The following is a 22291-nucleotide window of genomic DNA, read 5'->3' as shown; positions in this document are numbered from 1 at the left end:
TATTACACATTTATTATTTTCAAGAGCTTTGGCATTTTTGTAGCTTTTACAGGCTGTTTCTTAGGTTATTACATAAAAATAATCTGCAGTTTCTGCTGCTGTAAAAGTGTAGCATAGGGTGTTTTAGGTAAAGATCATTTCATAATTTAGAGGAAGATTTAAGATTTGTTATAGTAAATGTTCTGTAGACTTACTGGACACTGTCTAAACGCTTGAGATGGTTATAAATGGTTTCAACAATATTCTAAGTCCTTATGTTCATAGTTTCCATAATTAAGAGCAGTGTTTTAGGTTGAACTATTTATAACTGCATGAAATAATGCTTTTTGCAGGCATTTTCAAATCAAGTCAGACATTGTGTTTCCTTTCAAATAGCCAGATGTTCCAAATTATAGCCTTTGCTATAAGGCTATAGCCTTTGCCCCAGAGCAGGATTCTTGTTTGCACCATGTCTCGCCTCCTTGGGGTTCGTATTCATAATATGAATTGTGCTTTTGCGCGAGGATAGGATGCTTTGTCATGGTGCGGTGGAGGGTACTGATGTATGGTCAGGACAAGTACTCGTATTTCTATACATTATACATTCAAAACAATTTGTAGCAGCTTATGGTAAAACACAAATATGATAATACTGCAGTTGGAAACCATGAAAGTAAAGTGAGGAGAAGTAGAGGAAGAAGGAAGTGGGAAATTACTTGTATTTATATCAGTTTGTTTCTATGGGCACCCGCCCGCCCCCACCCTTTATTAAATCTACTGGTAGCATCTTTGTACGATCCTGGAATGTAGACCCTGTTCCTTAGGGCTCTGTACGACTGGAGAAGATGAAAGAGGAGACCAAAAGCCTCTACTGAATGAGAAAGTGATGCAGCAAACCTCTGACTTGTTCGCATCACTAGTTTAGTTTCCTGTTAGGGTGCTTTCATCATGTTATTTTTCTAGCTGATGACCCTCCAGTTATGTCAGTGAAAGCCAGTTTGTCATTTCTTGATTACTTTGGGTATATTTGTGCCTCTCTTCATTGTTGATCATGGTACATCTTTGGTTTTCTTTTCATGTATCAAAAGAGAACATTTTTGATACTTGGCATCTTCTAGGAATTGAAGATGATTTAAGCAAGAGGGCCCTATAGGCAAACACTGATATTAAAAATGGGATTTTTTGTTTGTTTGTTTAACTATGATTCAGCTTTTCTTTATCTTCTTGAATTCTACAGTATTCAAGATTTATGTTTATTATCTCTTTCAGTTAGTGCTGTGTTTTATCGGTTATTTTTGTCTTATGACAAAATTAGATCCCTCAGCTTTATTCATTACATGTTAAACTCAACACCAAAATGCATCTTTTGGAATACCTAATCATGAAAAGCCTATTAAAGGTAAAAATAGGGCTTCCCTGGTGGTGCAGTGGTTGAGAATCTGCCTGCTAATGCAGGGGACACGGGTTCGGGCCCTGGTCTGGGAGGATCCCATGTGCCGCGGAGCAACTAGGCCCGTGAGCCACAACTACTGAGCCTGCGCGTCTGGAGCCTGTGCTCCGCAACAAGAGAGGCCGCGATAGTGAGAGGCCCGTGCACCGCGATGAAGAGTGGCCCCCGCTTGCCACAACTAGAGAAAGCCCTCGCACAGAAACGAAGACCCAACACAGCATAAATAAATTAATTAATAAACTCCTACCCCCAACATCTTCTTAAAAAAAAAAAAAAGGTAAAAATAGTTTATTTAACATATGCATTAGCATATTGTGCATAGTAAAAGGACTGTGGAATATAGTCATACTTTTGCTTAAGCTTTGAAGCATTGTTTGAAAGTTATAAACCTGAACAGTTGCTTGGGGACAGAGAGAGCAGCAGTGGTTTTTATTCCAATTATTTTTTTATTGAGGTATAGTTGATTTACAATATTATATTAGTTGCAGGTATACAACACAGTGATTCAAAATTTTTATTGTTCATATACCATTTAAAGTTATAAAATATTGGCTATATTCCCTGTGCTGTACAATATATCCTTGTAGCTTATTTATTTTATACATAGTAGTTTGTACTTCTTAATCCTTCACTATCTTGCCCTTCCCTCCTTCCCTCTCCCCGTTGGTAACCACTAGTTTGTTCTCTATATCTGTGAATCTGTTTCTTTTTTGTTATATTCACTAGTTTGTTGTATTTTCTAGATTCCACATGTAAGTGATACCATACAGCATTTGTCTTTCTCTGTCTGATTTATTTCACTAAGCATAATACCATCCATGTCCATCCAAGCAGCAGGGTTTTTGATCATTGCTCAGGGGGCTACAAAATTGGAGACCTGAGTGGGCCTAAAACCCGTAGTCAGTTTATCTACTCAGTTCTGAACCCAATATTAAAGACCTAAGCTAGCTGGAAGCCACTGGAAAGTAGAACAGAAATTCTCGAGTTTTGAGGTGCTTAGGAGACAGAGACCTACTCTGGGGCCTGGGGGTGTGGGCAGGGGTGGAGTGGCTTAAGAACACCAGTGATGAGAGTGGAAAGGCCTGAAATGAGTGGTAAATTTACACTTACCTGCAGCTACTCTTTGCTTGGGGACACCAGTGAGTCTCCACAAGAAGCTGAGAATCCAGGTGTATAGAACCCTGGTTTCATGGGGCTGGAAGCACAGAATTGGAAACTTGAAGGGTCTTAAACACACAGTTGGATTCTCTCTCTCTCTCAAAATATCAATATTTGCCAAATTCTAAAGCTGTGTATGATGGGAGCTAAGCAGAACATATTTGAAAAGCCAAGCCATCACTTGAGGCTGAAGTAACAAAGCCCAATCATACTCTCAGTTGAGAGCTGTGGAGTCAGGTCTTTGACTAGAGGCAAATCAGAATAGATTACATCTTCCCAAACCCACATGCAGCCTCTACCCCTCTCAGTTCCTTACTGAATTAATGTAATTTACCTTCTCTGCTCTATCCACCCAGCAGAGCAAGGAGGCATCCTCTCATCATGTGGAACCTCTTATCAATCAGCATTCAGTAAAAACATTACTAAGTATATAAAGAGACAGGACCATTTGACCAAAAACAAGAGAAAACCAATGAAAGCAGAAACTCAGGTGATCCAGATATCGGAGTTAGCAGACAAGGACTTTAAGATTATTATGTTTAGGAACATAGAGAAAAAAGGGACAAAAGTGGTAAGAAGGTGGAGAATTATTCTAGAGAATTGGAGTGTGTGTGTGTGTGTGTGTGTGTGTGTGTGTGTGTGTGTATCAAACATTGTGGAAGCAAAAATTTTTTTGATAATAAGAACTCAATGGATGTTTTTAAAAACATATTAGCCTTAGTAGATGATATGATTAATGAACTAGAAGGCAAGTTAATATGTCCAAACTGAAGCACAGGGAAGAAAAAAATAGACTAAAACAGAAAAGAGCATGAAAAACATTTGGGATCTGGTCAAAGGATCTGTCCTATATACAATTTGAATATAGAAGGAGGAGAAAGAATGAACTGGTCAGAAACAATATCTAAAACTATTTCTCATGAAATTTTCAGAACCAACTCATATATTCAGAATGCTTAGTGGACCTCTAAGAAGGATATATTCAAAGAAAACCACACCTACGTACACAATGGAATGGCATCTTAAATTGCCGGAGATGCCAACCTAGAATTCTATACCCAGAGAAAGCATCCTTTTAAAATTAAAGTGAAGTAAATACTTTAGGCAAATGGAAATTGAGAGAATTTACCACCAGTGTATTTTCACTAAAAGAAATACTACAAGGGAATTCTTTAGGCAGAGGGGAAAATGATCCTAGGAGAAAGTCAGGATAGGCTTACATGGAGTTAAAACATTCTGTTGTTCTAGGATTGTTAGTGTAAAGTTTGTATTAGATTATAATAAGTCAAGGATGCGTGTTGTAATCTCTAGAGTGACAACTGAAATAATAGTGAAAGTATATATCTAGCAAGTTAAAAAGGGAACTGTAGATTAATAGAAATATCTGGTTAGACCAAAAGAAAGAAAGAAAAGTATGTACAAAAAACAGGTGTGTCAATAGAAAACAAATAGTGAGATGACAGATAAAAATCCAGGTATATATGTAATTAGATTGAATACAGATTAATTAAATAATCCTAGTAAAAGCCTAAGATTGTCAGACTTCATTAAAAAAAATGATACTGACAAACATGCAGATTAAAAGAGACATACTTTAAATATAAGGACACGGAAAAGTTAGAAAGGGGTGGAAAAATAAAGTTGGTGTAGTTATACTATCAGTAATTTCAAATACAGCTTTAAGGCAAGGGGCATTACTATAAATAAAGAGAAACATTTCATAATGCTAAAGGGATTAGTCTATCATGAAGATGTCACAATCTTAAATCTGTATGTCCTTAATAGCATATCTTCAAAATGCATAAAGCAAAACAAGCAAAACACAAAACTTAAAGGAGATACACATATCCACAATCAGAGTGGGAGACTTTGACATCCCTCTCAAAGACTGATCAAGCAAGAAGACAACATCTGAAGAGTTAGTAAACTTGTGCTGATTGTACACCCAACTATTCAAGAAATCATTCTTTTCATTTGAATATAGAACATTTGTCAAAATTGACCAGATGCTGGACATAAATACAACCTTAACAAATTTCGGAGTTTGAAATCATTTAGAGAGTGTTCTCTGACAACAGTAAAGTTCAGTTAGAAATTGAGAAAAAAAGAAAAAAAGACAACCAGAAAAGCCCCAATTTCCTACAAATCAAATAATTTGTGTTTAAATAACCATGGGTTGTAAAAGAAATTGCAACAGAAATTAGAGAAGATACTGAACTGAATAACTACCTATCAAAAGTGTAAGGATTAAAAAAAAAAGTGTAAGGATTTAGCTAAAGTCATGCTTAGAGGGAACTTTATAGCTGTAAATACGTTTATTTAGGAAACAAAAATAATAACAAAAAAATTAATCTTGAGTTTCCATCTCCAGAAAGAAGATCAAACCTAGAGAAAAATAAAAGAAATGAAGTAATAAAGAGTGGAAATCAGTGAAACAGAAAATATACAATAGAGGTATTTAATAAAGTAAATTCGTTTAGATCTTTGAAAAGATTAACATACTTGATAAACTTTTTTTTTTTTTTTTTTTTTGTGGTACGCGGGCCTCTCACTATTGTGGCCTCTCCCGTTGCGGAGCACAGGCTCCAGACGCGCAGGCTCCGGACGCGCAGGCTCAGCGACCACGGCTCACAGGCCCAGCCGCTCCGCGGCATGTGGGATCTTCCCGGACTGGGACATGAACCCATGTCCCCTTCGCCACCAGGGAAGCCCCTTGATAAACTTTTAACAAGACGATTTGAGTAATACATTTGGTAAATCTTTAACAAGACTAATGAAAAAAATAGGTCAAACACAAATGGCAAATATCCCCCTAAAGAAGGGGAAATCACAGCAGAGTCTACAGACATTAGAAAGGTAATAAGAGGGTATTATGAATAATTTTACAAATAAGTTTTGGGTGAAATGGACAAATTCCTGGGAAAATACAAATTTTTCAAAATTAATAAAAGAGGAATTAGGAAACCAGAATAGTCAGGGATCAAAGAAATTTAATCCATTTTTATCAAGCATATATGGGGCAAGCCCTAGGCCCATATGGCTTTACTAATGAATTCTTTAAACACGGTTTTCTTTGTTTTTGTTTTTTGATTGAAGTATAGTTGATTTACAATGTTGTAAAACACAATTCTTAAGCAAACTTTCACAGACAATAGAACCAGAGGGAAAACTTCTAAATTCTTTTTATATGGCCAGCATAATCTTCATATCATACCTGTTTAGGATTGTACATAAAGCAAAATTATAGACACATTTTTCTTATGAACAAAGATGGGAGAATCAGAAACAAAATATTGGAAAGTCAAACCCAGCAATATGAAAAGGCCAACATGAGGGTTTATTCCAAATATGCAAGGGGTGTTCAGTGATCACAAACATTCACAAAGGGGTTGCTACAATTCCCTACTTGAACAGAAAATGGCAAAAGCAGTCTTATTATTTTAATAAAATCGTTTGTTAAAAGTCAATATCCAGGGCTTCCCTGGTGGCGCAGTGGTTGACAGTCCGCCTGCCGATGCAGGGGACACGGGTTCGTGCCCCGGTCCGGGAAGATCCCACATGCCGCGGAGCGGCTGGGCCCGTGAGCCATGGCCGCTGAGCCTGCATGTCCGGAGCCTGTGCTCCGCAACGGGAGAGACCACAACTGTGAGAGGCCCGCTTACCGCAGGAAAAAAAAAAAAAAAAAAAAAGTCAATATCCATTCATGGTTAAAATTTCTTAGCAACCTAGAAATGAAAGGGAATTCTATTAACTTGATAAAGAGTACCTTTATCTTGTTTTATAAACAAGATTTAATCTGATAAAGAATAGGTTATCTTGTAGTTCTGAGTAGCTACAGAAAGCCTGTGGCTGAAATATGTCCCAGTGAAATTTTGACAGTTTTCCTCTTGAGATCAGGACTGCAACAGGATGCTTATACTTCTTTTGTTTTTTTAAATTTTTTGGGCTGCGCTGCGCGGCATGTGGGATCTTAGTTCCCCAACCAGGGATGGAACCCCTGCCCCCTGCCTTGGAAGTGTGGAGTCTTAACCACTGGACCACCAGGGAAGTCCCCAGGATGCTCATACTTAAAGGCAAGAGACATGACAATCATATGGATTCAAAAGGAAGAAGTAAAACTTATCCGTAGATAGCATGACGTGTATATAAGAAAGATCAGTAAAAGCTACAGGCAGATTATTAGAATTAAATGAGTTTACCAAGGCCCCTGGAAACAAGGTCAATATACAATAATCAACTGTATTTTTATATACCAGCCACAGAAATTGATAATAATTGAAATTGATAATAATGAAAATACTATTTGAAATTAATTTGAAATATTATTAATTCAGAATTAATTTCTAATTAATTTTATATTAATATTAATTAATATTAATAATATTTTAAAAAGCATCAAAAATCAAACACCTAGGAAGAAATGGAGTGATGTGTGTTGAAAAACTTTATTCAGAAAAATAACAAAATATTTAGAGAAATTAAAGAAGATCCAAACAAATAGAAGCACATACCATGTTAATTGATTGCCTTGGCTCTTCTTGGCCTTACAGTCTTGAAGATGAATAAAGTTAGAGGACTTAATTATCAAATGTGTTATAGGCAAGATGTGTCACAGGGCTGTAGGAATTAGAACATTGTATTGGTATAAAGATGGACATATAGACCAATGGAGCAGAATAAAAAGTACAGAAATATATCTGCTGGTCATTTGATTCAGGACAAAGGTGACTTTGCAATTCAGAGACGACAAGATGGACTTTTCCATAAATGATGCTGTTTTAGTTGGGTACCACAGAAAATAATGTTAACCCGTAAAACACATGTCAGTTCCAGGAGGATTGCAGATCTAATTGTGAGAGAGAAAATGAAAAAGCTCTTAGGAGAATAGGTAAATATCTTTATGATCCTGTGCAGTCAAAGATTTCTTAATTAGAAAAAACAAAACAAAAACTCAGAAATGTTAACATTTAAAAAAAGGCTGATAAAACTGGACTTTATTAAAATTAAGAATTTACTCAACAAAACGCCTCAGTAAGAGACTAAATCAACACATGTGGAGAAACTCATGGAAATTTGTATTCAGAAATATAAAGTACTGTTACAATCAAAAGGAAAAAAACAGACATCCAATAGAAATATGGGCAAAAGTCCTGAAAAGGCACTTCATGAAAGAATATATCCAAATGGCTGATAAACATATGGCAAATTATTCAATTTCTTTAGACATCAGGACATGCAAAAAAAAAAAAAACCCACAATGAGATACCACTAAAGACACAGCATTCTGGCTAAAATGAAAAATATCCCTCAGAACCAAGTGTTGCCAAGGATGTGGAATAATCCATCTCTCATATACTACTATTGGGAATATAAATTGGTACAACCATTAAAAAAAATTGTTTGGCATTATCTGGCTGAATCCTGTGACCCAGCAATCCACTCCTGTGTATATACCCAACAGAAATGTACAAAAGATAAGTTCAAGAATGTTCATAGAAGCACTATTTCTAATAGCCTCACACTGTAAACTACCTAAATGTACACCAGCCAGAGGATGAATCATAATAGGATATTTTCGGCAATGACAATAAATGACTTACAAATTGAATGGAACACTGTGTATTCACCTCACAAACAATGTGACTTAAAAAGGCTAGGCCCGAACGAGTACATACTGTGTGATTCTATTTATATAACGTACAAAGATAGACAAAACCCATCTATGGTGTTAGGAGTCAGGTGATTGTCATATGGTGGTTAATAAATTGGAAGGGGGCCTGAAGGGTATGGGATGCTGGTAACAGTTTCTTGTTCTGAGTGCTGGTTATACAGGTTCAATTTTTGAAAACTGAACAGAACATTCATTTTGTGTGCTTTTTTGTGTATGTTAATCTTCAACAGAAAGTAAAAAAAGAAAAGAATGAAATAATAAAAGCATTGTGTTCCCATTGATTAGTTTCTTGAATTTGTATTGTAATGGACCTTTCTGTAGACTCAGGGAGAGCCTTGGTGAGCTCTGGCCAGGGGGGGAGTTTCTTTTGTTATTCAGGGCTGTCCTAACAAGGCTCAGCTGTCACACTGATGAGAAGCAGGACCTCTCATCCCAAGAGCGGTAGAGCTGCTCTTCCCAAGCCTTCCCAGGGGTAAGAACAGTGGTTAAGTGTTGTGGGTTTGAACGGTCTTTCCTGCTGAGATACAGACCACATTCAAAATGCATTTAGAAGTGAACTGCAAGCTACAAAGCAGTGGCCAGGCACAGTCCTTGAGCTGCTGTCCAGCTTGAGATGAAGATTCTTTTTTAATGAGTGGAAATTCAGAGAAGCTGCCCACAAAAAACAAAACAAAACTTGATTTTGGCAAGAGAATGACAGGCTTTGCAGGAAACTTGAGATTTCAAGAATCATATTGTCATTCAACTTAAACGCTATGTTCAACACTGCAAAAAAGAAAGAAACGACCATTTTCAAGGTGTGGGTGATAGAGAAGAGAAAATTGGCACCTAATTTTGACGTTCTTACACTTTAATTGAAGATTAAATTATGCTAATTATTGAAATAAGTAAGGCTTTGCCCTTTGCCTTTACATCCTGGCGGCTTTGATTTCTCTCTCTCTCCTGCTCTGCTTTCCCACATTCAGTTCCAAAGCAGATCCTCCTGGCTTTGTCTACACAATATGTCCAAAATTTGACCACCACTTCTACTGCTATTACCCTTGATCCTGGTCCAAACCACTAGCCTTTCTCACCTGGGTTTTGGCTGTAGCCTCCTAACCACTGTCTCTGCTTCTGTCCTATCCTTGCCATAGGCAGAGATGATCCTTTGAAACATGAGTCATATAATATCCCTTCTAGTCTCAAAAGGCCTTGATGGCTTCCCATTCAACTCAGTGGAAAAGTCAAATTTCTAACCAAGGTCTACAGGCATTCACCTGATCTCACCACATTCCACACCCCTCTGCCCATCCAGCCTTCAGGAAATGCTCCTGGCTGACTCTCAACCAAGTGGTTCTGTTAGGTCACCACTCAAATATCATTTTCTCCTGAAGGCTTCCCCTGACCAGCTTATATAATAAATACTGAGTCCCATCCTTCCTGCCAAGACTCCTTTTCACCTCGTCTTTCTTTTTCTCTAAAAAGATGAACACGATCTAACATATTATGTAATTTTTGTATTGTTGATCTTCCCCCATTAGAAGGTAAATTTTGTGAGGGCAGGGATTTTATCTGTTGAATTCTTAGTCCCTGAAACAATGCCTAGCTGGAGGCTTGGTGTTCGATAAAAATTTGTTGAAAAATTATTAGGAATATCAGCAAGAGAAGGTTTGCCAATATGCTGTGAAAATGGTTGTAATATTGAAATGTTTTGAATTTGGTGCCTTTTTCTTACTCTTGATGCTTTATACGAAAGTTCAAAAGTGACCCTTTTGAATATTGCTCTATGAATAAATCCACAAATTTATTCTAAGTTGAAACATTTTTTTAAGTCTTAAGTTTTAGTTTGACCTTGTGTTTTATTTTTTTAATAAATTTTTTTCCTGATGGTGTACCGAAATTACTCATTTGAATTCTATTAAAATAGGACCAATATACCTATTCTAAAAGTCAAAGTGAAATTGACTACAGTAAACGTCAGCCGTCTGTAGTTTCCGAGAAATGAGTCCTTACGGTAATTAATTTTTCTACATAGATGAAAACTATTCTGTGTAGCCATTTTTAAAACTTCTTAACCTTTTGGATGTCAAAATTTCTAAAGCTTTTTCACTTATATTTTCTCAAGGAAAGTATAATGTATATAATTTCATCTTTTAAAAATAGCTTAGTCCAATAGAGAACAGACTGGTGGTTGCCAAGGGGGAGGGAGTGGGGGAGGGATGGAGTGGGAGTTTGGGATCAGCAGATGCAAGCTAGTATATATAGAATGGATAAACAACAAGGTCCTACTGTATAGCACAGGGAACTGTATTCAATACCCTGTAATAAACCATAATGGAAAAGAATATAAAAAAAGAATATATATATGTATAACTGAATCACTTTGCTGTACAGCAGAAATTAACACAACATTGTAAATCAACTATACTTCAATTAAAAAAATATTAAAGCTGAAAACGAAAACAAAACAAAAACTTAGTCCAGTTTAACTTGGATGTCATACTATATTGATATTTACATTTATTGAGGTATTTAGCTATTTATTTCATTGATATGTTTTTGTGCTTAATTTTTATGGTTTTTAAATTTGTTTTCTTTTATCCTATTTTTTGCTGTCACATTATCAGCAGCTGTGCATGGGATCCAGCTGACCAGACTTTGTAAGCGAGACATGTACATTGGCCAGGGAAGGCCTGTAAAGTTTTCTCATGAATTGAGAACACATGCTTCACTCTTCAAACCTTATGATATCAATTTGGGCTCTTCCAGAAGCCTTCTCTTCTCATTTCCTTGTCTGCATTGCAGGTGGGTCATGGTCATGGAATTAAGAGCTGGAAGAGGTCATTCTGGGCCTGTTCCCTTTGGCCTTCCTGCTGGTCCCAGGAGTGACCTGTGACTTCTGCATCCAGCACAGCTCTTAGGCACTGCTTCTGATCAGGAGTTTTCTCTGTTCAAACGCACTGTGGTACAAGAAAGTGTCTCAAAGCCTTCCCCTCACCCCCAAGTATAACCTAATTTTTTGAGTATAATCTATTTGGGAGGTGTTCTTTTTTTTTAATTAAAAAAAATTTTTTTTTAACAAAGTTAGGACCTGATATAAAAAGAATCTTCTTCTCTACCCCTTCCACTCTTCTCTCCACCTCTCTCTCTCTTTTGCTTTCACCCCTCCTTTCTCTCTCGTTTTTTTTTTTTTTTGCGGTACGCGGGCCTCTCACTGTTGTGGCCTCTTCCGTTGCGGAGCACAGGCTCCGGACGCGCAGGCTTAACGGCCATGGCTCACGGGCCCAGCCGCTCTGCGGCATGGGGGATCTTCCCGGACCAGGGCACGAACCCGCATCCCCTGCATCGGCAGGCGGACTCTCAACCAGTGCGCCACCAGGGAAGCCCCCTCCTTTCTCTTTTAAACCTAAATTACGTAGCAAAAGATGATGATGTGCCCAGAGGTACAAATGGTTGTTCTTAGGCTACATATTGAGGCAGTTGTAGTCTCAGAGTATTTGGGGGTTAGGCTATCATGGGAGCAGGGCAGGGCCTCAGTGTTACTACAATGTGAGACAGAAGCTAGAAGTAATTCAGCTGGGGCACGAGGGAGGGACCATAGTTAGGAGGGAGGGCTCAGGGTCCCTAGATTTACCATCCTTTCCTCCTACCCTTTCACCCTAACTGTTTCCATTCTTACTTCAAAAGACTTCACTGGGACCCTTCATTAAGGTAAGGCAGTAGGAAGGCTGGCAGGGAGGAGTGGGTGTGGAGAGGTTTTGGGAGCAGAGGGTCCTTCCATAATAAAGGAAAGGGATATTGTACGAGTGAAACTGGGAAGGAGTTAAGTGTTGGTCACCTGGACATGAGTAATTTATATATAAAAAACCAAGTTTGCTTAGTCTTTGTATTTGCACCTGGCGTTAATTAGTGTAACTGTGAATAGTGCAAAACGTTTAGAAGATCCATGGTACCACTGAAGATAAACATAAAATGTATGTCTTATATTTTATGACTTTAATTCTTACTTAATTCTGTGTTTAAGTTTGTTTTCATCGTCATGAGATTGGTTTAGACTACCATAGATTTCATTTTTATTAAGATGGCTAATGGTAATGTTAAGGTCTGTACTCTGCACTGAATGGCTCTAAATTGGTTTTATGGGAAAGTTGGAGAATTTGCCCTTAGAGAATCCACAACGGTGCAGTACTACCCGTTATGTACATCTTTTTAGTTGATTTCTTGGACTTGATTGAGTAGTTTGGTGACTGAATACTAGCTATTTTGCTTGAGGCTTCACATTTGTGAGGGAGAGGGGAGAATATGAGAATGAATGAGAACAAGACGTTACCAAGGGAGGGGTTGGGGGTGGGTGGGAAGGGGAGCTAGTACCTTCCATCACCACTAGAGGCCCCTCTTAAACCAAATTTCATGGTTACTAGCACCAGGTTTTCATAGTGGGGCCTGGCTCCGTCATTGTAAATTAAGCATATTTTATGTTATCGTTCTACATAAGTAGTATGACAGTACTTTTATTCTAGAGCATATATTATAATGCAACCCAAGTGGTTTCTATAAAGTATATATTAGAACAACTATGATCTATTAGATTGAAAACAAATTAGGAATCTTTCACTGCTCTTCACTTTCAGTCTCTAAATAAGCTTTTAGTGAAAACATGTAATCAAAGAATATGGCCAGATGAAAATTATATGTCTCCCCGGCAGTGCAAGGCTATTTAGGTTTAAGATTATTACTGATTTAATTAACGTGCGTTTAATCACTGAGAGCGTTTATTTTTTCTGTTGGTAGACTATAAGGTTGTTTTAAGTTATATGCTAAAAATTACATGTATTTCTTTTGTGAGTATAAGCAGCTTCTAATATCAAAAACCTACTAAGGAAATGATTCAAAAATCTTTCTTAGACTTAACATTATCTGTGGTAAAATTAAATGCTTTCCTTTAAGAATAATACACATATTCTCAGCTTTTAGTTTGGAATTATTCTGGATGTAGGTTGACCTCACCGAGAAAGCAGGCAGGCAGGGCAAGGTCATCTTGTCTGATGAGAATGGTTGTTCTGTTCCAAAATAGAGAGGCTGACAATTTGGAACTTAGTTCCACCTTCTGAGTTCTTGTTCCTGTTGGATTTTCTTTGTTGTGACCACAACTAGTTAGTTGTTGTACTGAAAAGAACAAGTTCTAGGTTGTTGGATGCTATATTTGGGATGTGACTAATATATTTATCTCCCTGTGTGATGGCCTTTGGCCAATTACTCTGAGTTCCATGAGGGCAGGGAGTTTTGTGTATTTTGCTTGTTGCTGTATCCCTAAGGGTCTTGAAGAGTGTCTAGTATGTAAAAGATCTGCAGTCAATTTTTCTTGAATGATCATATTGAATTGCAAAAAAATGACATGTAATATGTAATAATAATTCGGTTATTCAGTGAAAGCAGTTAAAGGAGAAACTTGTAATTCCTGTAGGAAAAGATACGTGGAGAGTATCACTCCTGCCACCTGGCAAATTTTTGGTCTGACTTATGTTTTGAAGAAGATTAAAATAAAAAATGATCTCTGATCTAATTTTGTGTTATATAGTTTATATAATGAATCTTAACATAGTGTCTGGTAATTGGTAAATAAAGGAAGTTAAAATGATGTGTTTTACCATGTCTCCTTTAGTATTCATGACAGTTCTTCTAATTAGGCATGAGGGTCATTATTTTACACGTGAGGAAACTGAGGTTCAGAAAAGGTAGACGAACCTGCTCCAGCCAACACAGCTGATGAGGGGCAGAGCTGGGGCTCCACCCACGTCGCTGGACTCAAGGGCCTTTCCCTTTTTTTCTTTTCTTGTTTTTTTTTTTTTACAGCATGCAGCTTTTCAAACAGAATTTGAGCAGAATTTTATAAATATTTTTCAAGATGTGATGAAATAACTGTGATTTGTGACGTAACTTGGAAGTATAAAAGATACTGGCAATAGAAATGTATTTCCGGAGAGGGGTAGTACTTTTCGCCCATGTTTATTTCATGTGGGCTTTCTGTCAGGACTCTGTGTAATCTGATTTAATCCTTTCAGTTGTCCTATATGCTAAGAATTATCACTCCCATTTTAGAGATGAGAAAACTGAGTCTCAGATTAGAAGTGTCCCTTAGCCTTTCTGCTAATAAGTGGCAGAACTACAGTTCAATCTCAGGTCTTAAATTCTTTTTTTTTTTTAATTGAAGTATAGTTGATTTACAATGTTGTGGCAATCTCTGCTGTAGAGCAAAGTGACTCAGTTATGGCATACAGACATTCTTTTTTATATTCTTTTCTATTATGGTTTATCCCAGGATATTGAACATAGTTCCCTGTGCTATACAGTAGGATCATGTTGTTTATCCATTCTATAGATAACAGTTTGCATCTACCAACCCCAAACTCCCAGTCCATCCCTCTCCCTCCCTCCTTCCCTTTGTCAACCACAAGTATGTTCTCTATGTCTATGAGTCTGTTTCTGTTTTGTAGATAGGTTCATTTGTGCCTTTTGTCTGGGTATATTCCCAGGAATAGGATTGCTGGATCCTATGGGAATTCTATTTTTAGTTTTCTGAGGAACCTCCATACTGTTCTCCATAGTGGCTGCACTAACTTACATTCCCACTAACAGTGTAGGAGGGTTCCCTTTACTCCACAAAATAGGGATTTTTTTTTTTTTTTTTTGGCCGTGCTGCGTGGCTTGTGGGATCTTAGTTCCCCGATGTGGGATTGAATCCACAACCTCGGCAGTGAAAGCGTGGAGTCCTAACCACTGGACTGCCAGGGAATTCCCAGAGGTCTTAAATTCTTGAACCCTGTTTTGTAGTAAAACAGTGCCTCCTGTTAGAGTAGTTATTTTACAGTTAACTAACTTCATACTTTAAAAAGTATCATTTGAGTTTTGCTGATGAAAGGCTTCTACATTTGAGCGTGCAACATCTCTAATTTTCTTTTACATTTGCCCACCTGTATAATGCTTTTAAAAATATGACATTTTTACATACCGTATAAACCTTGTAAATCATACTATCATATTTCAATTTCGTTTGGCATTGTTTTTCTCCTTCTGTATGGAACTGGAGAGAGAGCAAGATTAAACTACATAATTATATTTTTCTATTTTTAATCCTTTTTGACGTGTCCTCTTATACAGGCATCCCTCATGTTATTGTGCTTCCCACTATATGGTGTTTTTAAAAATTGAAGGTTTGTGGCAACCCGGCATCAAGCAAGTCTCCTGGTGCCATTTTTCCAGCAACGTTTGCTCACTTTGTGTCTCACTGTCCCATTTTGGTAATTCTTGCAGTATTTCAAACTTTTTCATTATTGTTATATTTGATCTGATGGTCTGTGACCAGTGATCTCTGATGTTATTATTGTGATCGTTTTGGGACACAAGGACCTGAGCCCATATAGCTGGTGAACCTAATCCACAAATGTGTGTGTCCTGACTGCTCCACTGACCAGCTCTTCCTGTCTCTCACCCTCTTCTCAGGCCTCTCTCTTCCCTGAGACACAGCAATATTGAAATTAGGCCCCTTAATAATCTTACAGTGACCTCTGAGTGTTCAAGTGAGAGGAAGTGTCACACGTCTCTCACTTCAGAAATGCTAGAAATGATGTAGCTTAGTGCGGAGGGCACGTCCAAAGCTGAGACAGGAAAGCTAGCCCTCCTGTGCCAAACAGCCAAGCTGCGAATGCAGAGGAGTTCTTTTCTAAATTTTTTCCTTGGCTGCGTGGCTTGCGGGATCTTAGTTCCCCAAACCTGGGCCCTCGGCAGTGAAAGCGCAGAGACCTAACCACTGGACTGCCAGGGAATTCCCGCAGAAGAGAAGTTCTTGAAGGAGATTAAAAGAGCTAGTCCAGTAAACACATGAGTGATAAGAAAGCAAAGCAGCCTTATTGCTGATATGGAGAAAGTTTTTGTGGTCTGGATAGAAGATCAAACCAGCCACAACATTCCTTTAAGCCAAAGCCTATTCCAGAGCAAGACCCTAACTCTCTTCAATTCTGTGAAGGCTGAGAGAGGTGGGGAAGCTGCAGAGAAGAGTTTGAATCTAGCAGAGGTTGGTGTGTGAGGTTTTAAAAAAAGCTATTTCCATAACATCAAAGTGGAAGATCAAGCAGCAAGTGCTGGTGTAGGAGCTACAGCAAGTTACCCAGAAGATCTAGCTGAGAAAATTAATGAAGGTGGCTACACCAAATGACAGATTTTCAATGTAGACAAAACAGCCTTCTGTTGTAAGAAGATGCTTCAAGGACTCTTACAGCTAGAGAGGAGTCAACACCTGGCTTCAAAGCTTCAAAGGAGAGATTGACTCTCTTGTTAGGGGCCAGTGCAGCTGGTGACTTGAAGTTGAAGACAATGCTCATTTATCATTCTGAAAATCCCAGGGTCCTTAAAAAATTATGCTAAATCTACTCTGCCTGTGCTCTGTAAATGGAACAATAAAGCCTGGATGACAGCACATCTGTTGACAACATGGTTTACTGAGTAATTTTAGCCCACTGTTCAGATATACTGCTCAAAAAAAAAAAAAGATTTTCTTCAAAATACTACTGCTCATTGACAATGCACCTGGTCACCCAAGAGCTCTGGTGGAGATGTACAACAAGGTTAATGATGTATTCATGCCTGCTAATATAACATCCATTCTTCAGCCCACGGACCAAGGAGTAATTTTGACTTTTAAGTCTTTAAGAAACACAGTTCATAAGGCTACAGCTGCCATAGATAGTGATTCCTCTTATGGATCTGGGCAAAGTCAGTTGAAAGCCTTCTAGAAAGGTTTCACCATTCTAGATGCCATTGGAGCATTTGTGATTCGTGGGAAGAGGTCAGAATATTAACATTAACACGAGTTTGGAAGAAGTTGATTTCAACCCTCATGGATGACTTTGAGGGGTTCAAGACTTCAGTGGAGGAAGTAATTGCATATGTGGTGGACTTAGCAAGAGAACTAGAATTCAGAATGGAGCCTGAAGATGTGACTGAATTGCTGCAACTTGATGATGAAACTTAAATGGATGAGGAATTGCTCTTATGGCTGAGCAAAGAAAGTGGTTTCTTGGGCTTCCCTGGTGGTGCAGTGGTTGAGAGTCCGCCTGCCGATGCAGGGGACACGGGTTCGTGCCCCGGTCCGGGAAGATCCCACGTGCCGCAGAGCGGCTGGGCCTGTGAGCCATGGCCGCTGAGCCTGCGCGTCCGGAACCTGTGCTCCGCAACGGGAGAGGCCACAACAGTGAGAGGCCCGCATACCGCAAAAAAAAGAAAGTGGTTTCTTGAGATGGAATCTACTCCTGGTGAGGATGCTGTGAAGATTGTTGACATGACAACAAAAGATTTATAATATGGGATAAACTTACTTGATAAAGCAGCAGCAGGGTTTGAGAAGGTTGACTCCAATTTTGAAAGAAGTTCTATGGGTAAAATGCCATCAAACAGCACTGCAGGCTACAGAGAACTCATTTGTGAGAGGAAGAGTCAATTGAATCGGCAAACTTCGTTGTCTTATTTTAAGAAACTGCCGCAACCAGCCCAGCCTTCGGCAAACACCACCCTGATCAAGTCAGCAGCCATCAGCACTGAGGCAAGACCCTCCACCAGCAAAAAGATAATGACTTGATGAAGGCTCAGATGATGGTTAACATTGTTTGAACAATAAAGTCTTTTTAAATTAAGGTCTGTACTTTTTTTTTAATTTATTATTTTAATTTATTATTTTTGGCTGCGTTGGGTCTTTGTTGCTGCGCGTGGGCTTTCTCTAGTTGCGGCGGGCAGGGGCTACTCTTTGTTGCAGTGCGCGGGCTTCTCATTGCAGTGGCTTCTCTTGTTGCGGAGCACACGCTCTAGGCACGCGGGCTTCAGTAGTTGTGGCTCGCGGGCTCTAGAGCGCAGGCTCAGTAGTTGTGGCGCATGGGGTTAGTTGCTCCGTGGCATGTGGAATCTTCCCGGACCGGGGCTTGAACCCATGTCCCCTGCATTGGCAGGCGGGTTCTTAACCACTGAACCACCAGGGAAGCCCATGTACATTGTTTCTTTACATTGTATTTTTAGACATAATGCTATTGCACACTTAGTAGACTACAGTATAGTATAAGGATAACTTTTATATGCACTGGGAAACCAAACACTTTCTTGTGAATCACTTTCTTGTGAATCACTTTCTTGTGATACTCACTTTATTGCAGTGGTCTGGAACGCAACCCACAATATCTCTGAGGTATGCCTGTACACTTAAATTATTTGAGTTCCACTCAAGATTTTCATTTCATTTAAACTATCTGCTTTTGCTTTTAGGAACAGCATGAAAAGAAAGAAATTCATCACCTCATTTCCTGGTGAACAAAGATCATAGGTACATTGGGTTCTGAGTTTAACATTTGAGGTGTAACGTAAAAAAAAAAATCTACATTTGTTGACTTTCTGTTTTTCTCTTTGATGGTCATTTAACTTACTTTCCCATTAAACTGTACTTAACACTTGATGAAATTATAGTATTTATGCTATATAAAATCTGTAAGATTTTCTTGCCTTTCTAAACACTCCAGTTTTGCAGTTAAAATTTAACTTAAAAATTATTGAAACTATGGTCTATAAAGGTTTTAAAAAATAAAATTAGGATGGATGCCACTTCCCTGTTTAATTTTTCTACTTCAGAATGGAAGCTGCTATTATCAATCATGGGCAGTCAACCCTTCCACACACCTACACTTCCTGTCATACACTTCTCTTGATTTTTCTTCCAGGAGCTTGGTTTTTCTCTCTGCTTGTTTATATTTTCTTTTATATCTTTAATTAAGCTATATAGTTTCTTACATAGCTGTTCCACATTTTGTTTATATTTTATTTTATTTTTAAAATTTATTTATTTATTGACCATGCCATGCAGCATGTAGGATCTTAGTTCCCTGACCAGGGATCGAGCCCACGCCCCCTGCAGTGGAAACGTGGAGTCTTAACCACTGGATTGCTAGGGAAGCCCCTTAAGTTTATTTTTTAGTATTTTATTTCTGTTGATATTGTGAATAGTATCACCGTTATTACAGTTTTCCCTTTTTCACCCTCCCTTTTTTTTTGAGTGTGACAGTAGAAGAGATTAAGATAAAGTAATACATTAACATGGTAACCAAACATACAGTACAACAGAGCTTGTTATGCAAAATAGTGTTTTCCATCCCTGTCCCTAGGCCCACCCCCCTAAACACAGCCACTTTATTATTTTTTTTAATTGAAGTATAGTTGATTTACAATGGTTTAATTTCTAGTGTACAGCAAAGTGATTCAGTTATACATATATATACATTCTTTTTCTATATTGTTTTCCATTGTGGTTTATCATAGGCTACTGAATATAGTTCTCTGTGCTGTACAGTAGGACCTTGTAGTTTATCCATTCCATATACAATAGCTTACATCTGCTAACCCCAGCCTCCCACTCCAACTCTCCCCCAAGCGCCTCCCCCTTGGTAAGCACAAGTCTGTTCTCTATGTCTATGAGTCTGTTTCTGTTTCGTAGATAGGTTCATTTGTGTCATATTTTAGATTCCACATATAAGTGATATCATATGGTATTTGTCTTTTTCTGTCTGGCTTATTTTACTTAGTATGATGATCTCAAGTTGCATCCATGTTGCTGTAAATGGCATTATTTCATTCTTCTTTGTGTAGTAATATTCCGTTTATATATATACCACATCTTCTTTATCCATTCATCTGTTGATGGACATTCAGGTTGTTTCCATGTTTTGGCTGTTGTGAATAGTGCTGCTATGAACATAGGGGCGCATGTATCTTTTTGAATTAGAGATTTGTCTGGATATATGCCCAGGAGTGGGATTGTAAACACAGCCACTTTTAACCATTTCTCTGTTTTGTTCTTCTGATGGCTACTTCCATATCTCTAAGTAATACATTGTACATTTCTACAGAAATACTCACTAAAAATAACAGGATTAATGGAAAAAACAGGTTGGGCAGACCACTTAAAACCTGTCACTTTGTAACTGGAGCAAGGAAAGGTTTGTAACTAGAGGCAGGAAAGATTCAACCTGCTGAATTATGGAGTTAAGGGCAAAATGCATTGAAGTCAGGGAAAACCATGTGGTAAACACTTCTGAAACAGAGCAGATGGGCCAGCCTGAGCCAAGAGCCGTTGTGTATGGACCTGTCTTTCTCTGAGGCGCTCAGCTCCTGGTTGTGCTTTGCCTTTTACCGTGTTTCTTAGTGGACGAAGCATTAGTGTGTGGGGCACACTGCACGTGTGCCAGCATGCCTCGGTTAGTTGCTGCTGCCTCTGCCCCAAACCCTGTTCCACGCCTTGTGCCTGAAAATTGGGCTCCCCTTGCCCAGTCCCTCATGTGGCTCACTGATGAATCAGACTTGGTTGACAGAGCCTAGGTCACATCTTTATCCTAGCTGTGATGGTGACTGGAAATTAGTTTCTTACATTCTACCTTGAGAAAGTGGGAGTAATAGTTAGGGAAACTGTCAAAAGTGGAGAGTATGTTCAAAAGTTTTGGGTTATCAGGTATAGTCCAACCCACACATATGTGCATATGTATATTCACACACATGTATATGCATGAACTTAGATCTTCATTCATCAGTTTTAAACGTTATTTTTCCCCACTCTGACACATGAAGATGCCGTGTGCTTGCATTACCTCTAGCTTCACCTCATCATCTCTGCAGTTTTGAGTTACAGCATTTTATTTCTTCTACTATTTGCCTTTTGATTTTCAATTATTTCTTTAAATCTCTATTTTTGTGTTCTATTAACTCTTCTCATTATCTGTTGACCTTTTACTGTGTAAGAAGGTGACATTAATGTCCTCTGTCTCACCTCTCCACCTCTTTCTTCCCTTCCAGTTTCCACTTTCTATCAGCTGTTTATTTTTATGTTGCCAAGACTGATAACATTAAATTCTGTTCTGTAACTGCAATTAAATCTTCCAATCTTTGTCTATACATTGATTCTAAAAGTTAAAAACCAGCAAATAATACTCTTGATATTATTATAGTAACATAAATATTTTTCACCACTGAGTTGACCAAGGGAATAAGATTCTGTTTTTTTACATCAGGCCAAGTGTTCTCTGCCCTCGGGCCCCTCAAAGGAGATGTTCTTGGCATCCAGATCAAATGGTTTGCCTTTTCTTAGAGTGCATAAATTATACAAAATCTTGCTACATTTTAGATGCTTCGTATTTGGGCCATTGGCATTCTTTAAGATCATTTGGATTTTTTAGAGTTTCGAATTACCTTTCCTTTTCTCCTTGAGAAGGCGTAACTAGCCTATATCTTGCAGAGCAATACTGTGTCTTGGAATCTACTTTACTTTCTGCTTCTCCAGGGATTCCTCCTGTCTCCAGTTCTAGGCTTGACTGCCATTCTCTAAATCTGCTGCATGACAGTCTTTGGAGATGTTTATCCATTTCACTCTTACAGACATTGTTTTATGGGTCTTTCCTCTTCCGCGGTTTTCTCCCTCATTTTGCTGAGGGAAGTACATAATTAACTTCTTCAAGCAAAAAGTGTATGGACAAGGGAGACTTGTATTTATTTTGGACTCACACTTGATTGATACTTGACTGTGCAAATTGTGTGTGTAGAATTCTGTGTTCACAAAAACTTTCACTGAGGACTTTGAAGAGGGTGCTTCATTATGTACTTGTATCATATTGGGGTAAAAAAGTTTCATGCCCGCCTGATTCTCATTCTTTTGTAAGTGATCTCTCTCTGTGTTTGTTTTTCTGGAAACGTTTAAGATTTTTTTTTTTTTTGTACTTTTATACTGAAATACCATAGGTCTGTTTCTAAATGCATGTCTGTTCCGTTCATCTTGTTTTGCCTCTCATGACTTTCCTCTGGGGATTTATTACTTATTTTAAAATAATTATATCTTTTGTGTATTTGCTTTTCAAAAATCTCTTACCAGTTTGGTGACTAGACCTTCTCGATTGATTCTGTGTCTCTCGTCTTCTCTGTCCTAGTTTTTGTCCCATTATGTTCTTGCAGTATTTGGGACATTTCCTCTATTTACCTTT

At 38.2% G+C, this 22291-nt stretch overlaps 1 protein-coding gene across 8 annotated transcripts in view; it reads left to right on the top strand.

The window, feature by feature from the left end:
• The window catches only part of BCKDHB (branched chain keto acid dehydrogenase E1 subunit beta), a 299229-nt gene that overhangs the window by 91738 nt on the left and 185200 nt on the right, over positions 1 to 22291 (top strand). The window contains exon 9 of one of the 8 annotated variants that reach the window (XM_060167631.1): positions 10868 to 10903. The exons of the other annotated variants lie outside the window; for them this stretch is intronic. Coding sequence (XP_060023614.1) covers positions 10868 to 10888 — 21 coding nt within the window. The 3' untranslated portion in view covers positions 10889 to 10903. Of the gene's footprint in view, positions 1 to 10867; positions 10904 to 22291 lie in introns of those variants that run through there. 8 annotated transcript variants of the gene reach the window in all.

Source organism: Lagenorhynchus albirostris, chromosome 12, assembly GCF_949774975.1.
Source record: "Lagenorhynchus albirostris chromosome 12, mLagAlb1.1, whole genome shotgun sequence".
Classification (NCBI taxonomy): Eukaryota; Metazoa; Chordata; class Mammalia; order Artiodactyla; family Delphinidae; genus Lagenorhynchus; species Lagenorhynchus albirostris.
The sequence above is the reverse complement of the archived record's forward strand: the minus strand, read 5'-3'. Positions and strand labels throughout refer to the sequence as shown.